The following is a 12,862-nucleotide window of genomic DNA, read 5'->3' on the forward strand; positions in this document are numbered from 1 at the left end:
TTTTTTCCTAATATCCAATCTGAACCTGCCCGGGCACAACTTGACCCCATTTCCTCTTGTCCTGTTGCTGGTCACCAGGGAGAAGAGTCCAACACCCAACTCACCACAACCTCATTTCAGGCAGTTGTAGAGAGCAATGAGGTCTCCCCTCAGCCTCCCCTTCTCCAGGCTCAACAGCCCCAGCTCCCTCAGCCTCTCTCCTCATAAGACCTGTTCTCCAGACTCCTCATCAGCCCAGCTGCCCTTCTCTGCACCCTCTCCAGCACCTCCATGTCCTTCCTATACTGTGGTGCCCACAACTGCACCCAGTGCTCAGGGTGCAGCCTCACCAAGGCCGAGTAGAGGGGCAGGATCCTGCTGGCCACACTATTCCTGATGCAGGCCAGGATACTGTTGGCCTTCTTGGCCACCTGGGCACACTGCTGGCTCACATTCAGCTGCTGTCAGTCATCATCCTCAGGTCTCTCTCTGCTGAGCAGTTCACCAGCCATTGCCCCCCAAGCCTGTAGCTCTGTTGGGGGTTGTTGTGGCCGAGGTGCAGGACCCATCATTGGCCTTGTTGGAACTCCTGCCATTGGCCTCCGCCTATTGATCAGGCCTGTCCAGATCCTTTTGCTCAGCCTTCCTGCCCTCAAGGAGATCGACATTCCCACCCAACTTAGTGTCATCTGCAAACTCACTGAGGGTGCACTCTATCCCCTCATCCAAATCATCAACAAGCATGCTAAACAGGAGCAGCCCCAGCCCTGAGCCCTGGGGAGCACCATTTGTGACTGGCTGCCAACTGGATTTAACTCCATTGACCACAACTCTTTGGATCCCGCAATCCAACCAGTTTTTTATCCAGAAAAGCATGTGCACATCCAAGCCATGAGCAGCCAACTTCCCTAGGAGAATGCTGTGGGAAATCATGTCAAAGGCCTTGCTCAAGTCAAGGTAGACAACGTCCACAGTTCTTCCCTCGTCCAATAAGCAGGTCACCCTGTCGTAGAAGGAGATGAGGTTATTCAAACAGGACCTGCTCTTCATGAAGCCACACTGACTGGGCCTGATCACCTAGTTGTTCTTCATGTACTGCATAACAGTACTCAGGATGATCTGCTGCACTCTACCAAATGCGCTCTACCTTGTCATCATTATAATCTAGTTCTAAACATTCATAACAATTCCTAATACATGGGGCCATCCCACCTGAAAAAGGGAAGGTTTAGACTAGATATTAGGAAGAAATTTTTTACAATGAGGGTAGTGAAACACAGAACATGCTGCCCAGAGAGGTGGTAGATGCCTCATCCATGGAAACATTCAAGGTCAAGTTGTATGGGGCTCTGAGTAACCTGATCTAGTTGAAGTTGTTCCTGCTTATTGCAGGGGGGTTGCACTAGATGACCTTTAAAGGCCCCTTCCAACCCAAACCATTCTATGATTCTATGACTCTAAGCTGCTCACCTGCATTAGCTTTCATTGTTTGAGGGCACCTGCAAACCTCTAACATGGTAGGGGCTGAAAGACTTAGGTCTTTTTTTCCTGGCATTTGCATTTTACTGAAATAGAGCTTTCTTAATGAAACTTCTGCATCTGCTGTGAAACATAACTTCTATTACTTTAGAACCATACACTTGATTGCTGCATGAACTACAAGAATAAGAGGTAGTTCCTGCTTTAGAAAAAATAACAATGGAAAAGGTTCATTGACTATGAAAGCAGGAGAAGCCCATTTTGACCTGTTTGTGGGACTGTAGTAAGTGCAATGCAAAACTAGCAAATCTTATTCTCTTCCTCTATATTTTGGTATTTCAAAGAAACAGTGGAAACAATAAAAGACTTACTGGCCAGGAGAACCTCAAAAAATGTTTCTCTTTGCTGAAGAATATATACACTATGACTTATGAGAGATATTTTTTTTGGAATTATAACTGCTGCCACTGAAGTTGTGCAGAACTGCTTCACCCAGCATCTGATGTGTCACTGTTATCATCAGTATCTGTCAGGGCTGTTACAGATTCTGGTTTAAAAAAAAAAAGAAAAAAAAAAGAGGAAAATAGCAGCACAGCAGAAGTTCTGCTTTTGAAATTGGAGTTTATCAACTCCCATGAACTGCACTTTAGTGCTGCCAATGCAGGCAAATATTCACTGCACATTATTAGAGCAGTCCCAGCGCTTCCTCCTTCCTTTTAGAAACAGGGCTCACATACAGACCTAGCTTGTCCTCAAAGCAAATATTTTGAGCCTAGATGTGACCATTTTGTGATAACTTAGATAAAAGCATCCTGACAAATTCAGATGTTCTGGGTTCCTTGTGCACTTCAACTACTGACATGAACTAGACAGTCTGTTGGTTCTGAAGAGAGAAAGGGTTCCCCTTGCTACGCTGCCAAGCAAACCAGTAAAGGAACCTCTTCACACTCTACTCAAATATACATTTATATATTTTAATAAAAAGAGGCCTGTCAGCTGCACACATTTTTTGAAAACTGAATTCAGGGTGATAGTAACTATTCACCTTTGCATAGGGGCAAAGGTACCATGGGAACTTCATGTAAGTCCTCTGCACGTGGGCAGAACCTCGCTCTAAAAGATGCAACAGGATGGAACTGGTAAAATATCCCAATAAGATCAATTAAAAGAAGATTTTTCATGGCAGAATTGGATCTCCAAATGTGGGTAGCTGGTGAGTCATAAATGGCAAGAACATAAAAAGAGAGGAAATCTCAGGGGTGAAGACTTTTACAAAGATAACCATACAGAGAATAAGGCAAATCACAACCTAACACTTCGTTGCAATCCTATAATGCAACCAACACTCTCATATTGTTAGAAAGTAACACACAAACTCTCTGAGGATAATACAGACTATTCACTGAAAACCACCAAGCATCATGCTGAAAGCCAATGGGCTGTTGCCATCAAAAACTAAGGGGGACTTTGGGCTGTCAGTTGCACCATGGAAGGGATGGATTTTTTTTCACAGACATTTTACACGGTCATTTACACCCAGAAAAACTGAGCATGACACACTACTATTTCAATCTTACAGTGTTTTTCATCCATTGTACAAAGGCTTAAATGATGGCTCATGTCATAGGACAAATGAGAGGAATCAGCCCTTTAATAAAAGCCACATTTAGAAAATGTGTTCCTTCTTGCCCTGAAATTAGTGGCTCTTTCTATTCACTCAAGTGCTTGTACTGCTTTGGAAGACTTAGTTTGTTAAGTCTTTGTCTGAGGTCTGAGAAAGGCTGCAGCATTTTTCTGATGTACCAGAAGTGAGGGAGGGGGTTTTTGCATTCTGGTCTTCTGATACAGATTTTCTCAGATCCAGTATCTGCCGTCATTTATACAGCTCTGCTGCCATGAATGGCATTCTGCAGGCTAGTAAGAAGTCAAGAACCATGCTCTGAGGAGTTCATCATCTAAAAATTGGCATGTAATTTAATGAGTAAGGACAAAAGAAAACAAGATAAATAGAAAATTGCTCCTGGGAGTGTTCCACTGCTTATTTTTAATCACAAAGAATGCAACTCATTCAGGCTGCTTCTGTTTCAAATTTCTTTCTTTTTTGAATTATTAGACAGGCAAGAGAGAAAGAGGTCAGACACAGCGACCAAAAGTTCCCCTAGGAAGGATGAAATAGAAGCTACAAAGGGAATAAAATATTTCAGAACCAAACCCTCTTATTCTCCTGACCTACCTCTCTTTTGTGTTGCCAAAGAAGAGCAAACCAGGGGATTTCAAGGGGAATTTTTTTTTTTTTTATTTCTTGAAAGTTGGAATATCTTCAAGGTGATGCAAAACCTACCCACCCTTTGCTCCCACCTCTCCTGGGAGATGCAGCATAAAGCTGGGTTGCAGGCTGTGCACAGAAAGGTGCTACTGTGAGCAGCACTGGCACATGCTCAGTATCTCTGAGCAGCTCTAGGACCAGCCACAAAGGCTCTAACATGGGTTGGTTCTTGTAACCACCTAGAACCAGGGGAACTGACACATAGTTCCCGGCATGTCATCCTTTCCATCTCACTTGATATTTTTTTCCCTCCTTCTCCTGCATCATAACCCAGCCTACACTTAGCAAACACATTGACACTCTGAAGTTTAAATAGACTTTAATTTGTCTCTGCTTCTTTGCACTTGATGCTCTCCCCACAGAAAAAGACATGAATTTCACTGGCAATTATATTCTGAATAACTCAATTAGTCCTGAAATACAGACCACTGAGCATTGTATATTTTCTCTATCTCATTTATAATGCTTATAGATGTCTTTAAAATCCCTTTTTTCTCTAGCAGTTCTCTGTTGATCATTAGCTATAAATAGATTATGTTGATGCATATAAAAGCCTGCTTATTTTTTAAATTACAGCTATAATTTTATTTTAAAGAAAAAGAGCACAAAGGCATATCTGTTAGAGATATGCAAGAAAATGCTTAAATTACCAGTGTGTTTCTCCTCACCTACCCTGATTCCAAATGCAAGAATAGTACTGTGCTCAGTTTTGGGTGTCACAGGATAAAGAAGGACATGACGGTGCTGTAGCGGGTACAGAGAAGGGCAGTGAAGTGGTGAAGGGTCTTGACAATAAGTCTTATGAGGAGTGGCTGAGGGAGCAGGGACTATTAAGTCTGGAGAGTAGAAGGCTGAGGGGAGACCATATTGCTCTCTACAACTAACTGAAAGGAGGCTGTAGAGAGGCAAGTGTCAGTCTCATCTCCCAGGTAACAAGTGACAGGACAAAAGGAAATGGTCCCAAGTTGCGCCAGGGGAGGTTTAGGCTGGATATTAGGAAAAATTTCTTCACAGAAAGGGCTGTCAAGCACTGGAACAGGCTTCCCAGGGAAGTGGTGGAGTCACCATCCCTAGATGTATTTAAAAGTTGTGTAGATATAGTTCTTAGGCACATGGTTTAGCAGTGGACTTGGTAAAGTTAGGTTAATGGTTGGACTTGATGACCTTGAAGGTCTTTTCCAACCTAAATGATTCTATAATTCTACTACAGGGAACACAGCTGAATTATAGGCCAACAGATTTACCCACCTGGAAGCCAAAAAAACCCCAACAACCAAATAAAATAACAAAAAACCCATACAGAACAAATGCCCTATTGCAGTATATTTTCAAGATTCATATGGAATTAAATAGTAACAGGAATATTTGAAATTACTTTTTAAAAGTCTGCCACGTGTTCCACAAAAGGGACATGAACTAAACTTAATGTCTTAGGGAATTTCTAGGGAATTAAGTTTTTACTGCATATTTCTTAATAAAAAATGGTGGCAAGTGGTATCAATTATTTCAGTATTGAAATATAAAGCTGGGAATAAAGAAGACTTTTATTTTCCTGGACTGGATATACTGTTCTATTGTATAAATAATTTGCCCATTTGATATGAATATTTTTCCTTTCTGCATAGTTACATTCCTTTGATAGAGAAGGCAGTGGAGGATGTAAATTGCTCATCTTCACTTTGGTATCAAAAAAAGTTAAATCTTCTTTCTAAGGGCATCCATTCAGCTTGGTAAAACTGACATGAACGTGAATCAATAACATGCTGGAACTCAAGGTGCTAAAGGCACTCAAGTTCACAACAAAACTATATAAAATAAATGAAGATTCACTTGTGAAATGGAGAAAATTAGTAATGCAACTCAAAGAGTTTTCATTTAGCAGATGTAGCTTTCACCATACATTGTGAAGCTCAGTTTGTTAGACTTAAACCAAAAAGAGCTAATGAATGGTGAATAAAAATCTGGTGTTCAGTTTTTGCTTTCTTTGCCATGTCCTAAAGGTGGTCTCTCATTTTGAACATGAAGTGTTATCAACTGATTGTATATTGTCACCAGTTGGCCTGAAGCCTGATGAAGAGATCACATGGGTTCTCACTAATGAAGATAGAAGAGTTTGGTCGTGATCAGATCCCAGTCTCTGTGAACTGACACAAATTGCTCAGCAGTGACCTCCTGGGCAGTGAATTGCAGAATTGGAAAGAGCACGTAAGAGGATGAAGGTGGAGCATGTACATGTGTGCAATGAAAACACATGAGCTCCCCAGATCTCATTTGGTGTAGAGAAAAAGGCTGATGCATCTCCACTCTTATCAGACTTGATGTTGATGACTCTCATAAACCTGTTTTTCCCGATGGAGCAGAGGGAGGAGAGACTTTCCTGTTCCTGTATCTGTTATGTTTCCTCCAACCTCATTTTCAGAGTGGCAATTATAATGTCTCCTATTGCTATTTTTTAAATCACAAAATCTGAAAACAATCTAGTTAAGGACACAGGCAAAAAATCCCCAAGAAAGGACTGGGGACAGGAGACATGGGCTAGATTTTCTTTGATAATGACCTTCTAAAGCTCATTTCTTGGTATAAAAATTCCATATCAAAAAAAAGAAGATGCCACTTTTGCTTTACTTGTTAGAAAAAGAGTGTTTGGAATATGCAAAACCTTAATATTGGATTTGCACCAGGAAATGAAGCCAGAGTATCTGGCTTCATGAAATACATGCTCTGAAAAATGGGCAAATCCAAGATGGTAGTGGCCGAAGGACAGAACACTGGAGATTTCAGGATTGTTTCAGGATTAAAGACTCCATGAAAAACAATGAATCTCTGGCAAGTGTTTTTTGTGTTGTGTTTTTTTTTTTTTTTAAGCCAGCTCTGATAACTTTACAGAATACATTTCTAGTTTTGTCTATTTTGCAAACAAGTACAGGGCAAGTTTTGGGCAACTCCATTCTATTGAGTTGCATTCTTCAAACAGAGCTGCTACTATTCAAATATCCGTAGTGCCAAGTTTGCAATTCTGAAGATGGCCTTGTGAAGCAATGATATGCTAATTAAATTATACTGTCTGTATGTCTATAATCTGTCCTGTGTCCAACACTGGGAGAAGCAGGTGCATCTCCTCAAAGACCTTCCATAAAATGTTCTTTCCCTGCATTTTTTGACACAATTACTTTGCAGTAAATGTATATATTTGGAAATTTTATAAATAAATTCATGATAAAATAATCCTGATAAAGATGTTAGAAGCTACCACATAGGCTTCAATAAACTAATCAGTAAAGAATAACTCTTTCTTTATTTCCAAACATTAGTACCACGGTTTCTAAAGTAATTTGCACACTTGTTCTTTCTCTTACCAACTGTTGCCCTTTTGGACCCCAACCAGCATATTGAAGCTTTGCATTGCTGACCTCAGGGGGATACAAATTCTGGGGATCTCTGCAAAAAAAGAGAAAAATAAGATTTCAGTTTCAGAAATATCCTTATTTAAGCTGGTGCAGACTTTCTTTGGAAATCTACCATGACCTCGTAAGGCACCTTTCAGCTGGAATGATCTAATATTTAGTGTCAGATTTAAGTAGATTTCTTTTTTTCCTAAGGTAAGCACCACTAGCAAGCATTGGTAATATCAAGTATTTAACTGACAATTTCTATTTCTTATTAATACGAAGTTAAACACATTCATTCCATTGATGACTTGCCTAAGCATTAAGAATTAGTTAAGGGGTAGCAAACAAAGTAATTGTATTTATCAACACTGATGATGTCCACAAAGGATTAGAATAATTATATTTTTTTATTATACTGTCACAAAACCCCCATAGTTTTATCTTTTTCACCCTATGGCTTTTCTGCCTAATATTTTTACTTTAAACATTACAGCAGAAAAGTTCAGCAACTGATAGGCAGCCTGGCTTTGAAGGGAAAAGCTCCCATTATTACCAAGTATCTATTTATTTTAATAAATAAATCAAAATGCTTCTCTTGTTCATTCATCCATTACCTTCATTTTGTAGCAGAACATCAGTGAGACATAGCAAATGCAATATAGAAAAAGGAGGATTTCTTGGTAAATGTCAGAGCAGCATAATGTAACTTTATAGCAGCACAGACAACATTGCCTTGACTGTGTTTATACTCAGCACAAATAATTACATTACATATTCTGAAGTTGTTGCTACAACTGTGTATAGTAATATTCTACAAATAAGAACACTAATAAAGCCTGTATACAGTATATCTCATTAGCTGACCTCAAATGGTTTTAAAAAGTAAGAGTATTATCATCCCTGGCCTACAGATAGGAATAAGAAGGCAATTTGAGGTCAGCATCACCCAAAAACTCGTGCACTTCACTTCTTCTGTGAAGACAGGCTGAGAAAGCTGGGATTGCTCTGCCTGGAGAGAAGAAGGCTCCAGGGAGACCTTATAGTGACCTTTCAGTACATGAAGAGGACCTACAGGAAAGCTGGGGAGGGACTGTTTACAAGCATGTGTAGCTATAGGATGAGGGGCAGAGGTCTTAAACTAGAGCAGGGTAGATTTACATGAGACGTTAGGAAGAAGTGCTTTACAAAGAGGGTGGTGAAGCACTGGAACAGGTTGCTCAGAGAGGTGGTGGAGGCCCCATCCCTGGAAACATTCAAGGTCAGACTCGACCAGGCTCGGAGCAATTAAAATTCTATTGATCTATTCTATCTGATCTATTAAAAAATGTCCCTGTACACTGTGGAAGAGGCTGGACTAGATGTTCTTTCAAGGCCCCTTCCAAGCTCAGACACTGTATGATTCTATTACAACCAGAGAAAAGAGCCACAGCCTGCCTGGTCTTTAAACAAAAGGCCTGCTCTTGTACAGAGTTTCTGTCTTTATTAAAGGCTATGTTTTCCAGACCATATTTTCAAAACAGAACAAATCTGAATTCAATAATTAGACACTAACTGAATTATCTTTATTGTCTGTTTTGTGACCTGGTGTTGTACCATAGTTACACTCTGGTTCTATCCTCTCAGGCCAGAATATCCTTGGCTGCACAATCCCACTACACTGGGGCTGCTGCAGCATCTCCAAACACAGCAGCAAGAGGAATTTAGCAAGAGGAACAAGTTTAGAATTTGATTTTGTGCAGACTTTCCAATGTGAAAAAAACTAACTTTTCCTGTGAGCTCCTGTTCAAAGGCCACCTAAAATCAAGGCAGAGCCAAGATGAGGACAGTGATGCCAAAGGTTTCCCCCTTCCATAACTCCTGCAGTTGTAACAGCAACTTCAGCTCTCCTGCTAGGAGGCTACAAAACATAATCCATCATCAGTGATTATAAACCATAACCCATAATGTCTGCAGGACCTCTGGGAAGAGGTCTGTGGAGGAGATTACAATTAAAATGCTAAAGATTAAATTTTGATGCAGAAAGGATCCATTAGAAACATGGAGGGGCAAGAAGGGATTGTTGAGCACTGACCCTTAAGTCTGAAGGGTGCCCAGATACCTTTTGTCTCTATTGACAAAGTGTCACCCACAACTCCTGCTGGTGGAGTAAAATGATGTTTTTTTCTTCTCATGGTTTTTAACCAGAAGGTGTCTTTTTGGGTAAAGTGATTTTTGTAAGGTGTGAATAAGAGAACACATAAAGTTCATACTGAACTCCTACAAATAGAATAGAATCATAGAATCATAGAATTATCATGGTTGGAAAGGACCTTGAAGATCACCAAGTCCAACCATAATCTAAATCCCCCTAACATAACCTAATCTACACATTCAGAGTTTAAATCATGTCCCTACTCACTATACCTATAATTCTTTTAAACAATTCCAGGGATGGTGACTCCACCACCTCCTTAGGCAGCCTGTTCCAGTGTCCAATTAATCTTTTGGTAAATAATTATTTTCTAATATCCAGTCAAAAACTCCCCTGGTGCAACTTCAAGCCATTTCCTCTTATCCTGTCATTATTCACTTGAGAGAAGAGGCCAACTCCCACCTCCCTACAACCTCCTTTCAGGTAGTTGTAGAGACCAAAACAGCAGTAACAAAATTCTCATTCCAGTAAGAATAGCCCTACAGCTTCTTCAGGATCTTTTCATGCTTTTATGCATTAGCTACTTGAGTTTCAAGTCAGCTATTCCTCTTAAGACTCAGTCTCTTTGGTTGGCTATCTTGATTATCTGAACAGAGAGTAACCTCTGAGTGGAGGAGGAGGAGAGAAAAAGACTAAACCAAATCCTTTCATGGGAGAAAAAAAATGTGCTTCACTGTTTGTCAAACCAGCTATCTAGTTCTATTTTTTACTCATGGTGAGAAGAGGAGCAAGATATTGCAAATAGAAGGGGAAATATCACCCCTATATAAACAGATTATATAAATTGTACAAATCCAACCCTGTTAAGCTTCAGATAATGCAGGTGGAGTTAAGGGACAGACACAGCAATTAGAGCCAATAACTCAGACCAGAGCTCAAACAACTCCTGTCAGTTCTGCTCACTGCATCATCTTTTAGAAGAGGAAAGCTCTAAGCAGTGAGAATGCTGCATAACCCAACTTTGGTAGGTGATAAAGTAGGAGGAAAAACACTATGTTCCATCTACCAGCACAAATCTCTGCTGCAGACAAAAAAAAAAAAAAAAAAGAAGCAAAGTAATTTTCTCTTTCTCTGTTATGGCTGTGGGAAAATATAATTGCATTTCTTGGATTGCTTCTCAAGTTGTTCAGAATGGCTGGGAAAAGTCTTTTTGTAGCAAATCTTGTTTGTTTGCCCTGAAACCTTCTGAAAAATACGTGGCTAGAAAGGCTGACTGGTGGATTTGCATATTGTGTGGAGGTGCCTGATTTACAAACTTAGTTACTACAAACTGCCTGTGTACTGAGCAGGTGACAATATGCACATCTGGGTTGAGATGCAGACCACTGAAGGTAGGAAGCAGCCAGGCATCCATCCTCATCCTGTGAGCTGTTTTTTTTTTTCTACCACAGGCTATGAAAGAAGCCTGAGATTGTAGTTTCCCCCCAACCCAAACACACCTGAGAGATGGACATTTTCTTCTTGACAGATATTGGCTTGTTTCTCACCTCTTGTGAAGAGAATCCTCTTCCCCAGAGTATCAACATTCCCTCCCTCACCTGCAGAAAACTTCTACATCACGTGCAAGGGGATTGAGAGGACATCCCTCCTTGCCAAGCCTGATCTGGCAGGCTTCAGAGAAGCTGAGGGAATGATCTGTGGATGGGCTGAATTAGCAGTGGCCAGGGAATACCAGGCTGTCTGCAGGAGGGTGGCATAGAAATGGATTTCACCTAAGTGTGAATCCTACTGGAAAAGACCAGATTCCCACATGGTTACCTGGGCTACCCTGGGCACATGATCTGCAGTGGAATAACCATGGACTACCTCCTATAGAAAGAGGAGGAAGAGTATCTACACAGCTGCTCCAGGTGGGATGGCCACAACCCTCTCCCACTTTCCCCAGGGAAGCTCCTAGTGATCAAACTGAAAACCCATCTGGAGAGCAGCTATCAAACACATTGCCAATCATCTCATACTATTCTGGACCTTTAGTTCCTCTTGGTAAGAATCCCCTAAGGGAGTAAGAGCAATGCACACCTATATCCCAGGAGCACTTGTCCATTATCCAAGTGCTTCCATAAATGGGATCTCACGCTGTTCAGCTCTTTCTGAGAGGTATGTTATTGCTGATAAGATATAGTCCTCCATAGCTACACCCTTGCCTCTCCTCCAAAACTGCCTGCTTGAAATTCTGTATTTTTGCTCAACTCAATCAATATTCTGGGTCATCTCAGCCTCTCCAAAGAGCCACTGCTCCTCACAGATTCTCAGAATTAGGCCTTGGTTGGATCTGAGCCTTCCCCATGTGAGCTCATTTGTGCAGGATGCTAGCTTGGAAATGGGCTATTCCAGGCAGTCCCTATTATTGGTCTGCACCAAGGACTAGGTTCATTGCATCCTCACACCCTTTCCATGACTAAGGAAAAAAAAACACCTTAATCTTAATTTCCAGCCTAAGCAATGGAAAGGCTTTGCTAAAGCATTTCTGTTTTTTCTTTCACCTCTTAAAATGATTGATTTTAAAGCTCAGGAAAGAAGGGAATAATAATGTTTTAGGCCAGACAGAAGATGGAGCAGGTGCTGTATAAATTCTTTCACATTAAGATGACATTGTCTGGACCTGAGATTGTTAAATTGTGCCAGACACAGGCATGATTTCAGCACATTGTTCAAAAAATATTACTGATATGGTAAATTGTGAAATTTGCTCATTTAGATGATGCTTCCTGCCAAAAAGTCTCCCCTCAATATTTCCAAATAAGGAGAATTCCTGAGTGCAATTAGTGTGCTGTTGGCTAAATCATTTTTGCTTGTAACTCAGATCAGAACATCTATGTAGAATAAAACAAATTAATTAAATGTAGCAAGTTGCCTGGTTTTGAACTTAAAAATACCATGACTAATGAGGAAGTAGTTTTAAAGAGAGCATATTTTGCTTTGTTAAAATTTTTACAACCGTGTGTTCTCAATTCTGACATTTTCTCCTCTTCTAAAGAAGACCAGTTTCCCTCAGAGCCTTGATGGCACTGAGTCCTCTCCGAGCTCAAACATGACAAACCATTCTGTAATAAGTTCTTCAAAAGTAACTTAAAAAAAAAACCACAGAAATTTTCCACTGTAATTGAGGGAGTTTCTTTTTATTTCAAAATGAATGTTTTACAATGCTAGACTTAAAAAGTCTGAAACTGATAAAAGCAGTCAAATCTGGGGAACAGTACAGGCTGTTCTTCTAGGGTCTGTTTTAATAACTTTTAATTTTAATTTTAAATTCAGAACAATAGGATTTCTATGGAAATTCTTTCTATATGCTGCCAATGTGAGCAAAAAAGCAACCATTACACCAGAGGCTGTGCTGATATGTCCATCCTCTAAACAAATAACCAAAACTAGGTATATGAGCTGGAGTGAGTTCTTAAGGACAGCTTTGAACCCCCTTGCTTAACTATGCCATCATTTTGGAAAAAATAGAAAGTCTATGAAGATTTAAGTAGTATATGCAAAGAAGATGAGAAATAA

At 40.3% G+C, this 12,862-nt stretch overlaps 1 protein-coding gene across 1 annotated transcript in view; it reads right to left on the minus strand.

Annotated features, from left to right (window-relative positions):
* Positions 1 to 12,862, minus strand: part of DPP6 (dipeptidyl-peptidase 6) — a 267,407-nt gene that overhangs the window by 100,644 nt on the left and 153,901 nt on the right. The window contains exon 7 of the mRNA XM_010007008.1: positions 7,141 to 7,222. Within this exon, the coding sequence (XP_010005310.1) occupies positions 7,141 to 7,222 (82 nt within the window). The remainder of the gene's footprint in view (positions 1 to 7,140; positions 7,223 to 12,862) is intronic.

This window comes from Chaetura pelagica, unplaced genomic scaffold, assembly GCF_000747805.2.
Source record: "Chaetura pelagica isolate M959 unplaced genomic scaffold, ChaPel_1.0 scaffold17, whole genome shotgun sequence".
NCBI classification, from domain to species: Eukaryota; Metazoa; Chordata; class Aves; order Apodiformes; family Apodidae; genus Chaetura; species Chaetura pelagica.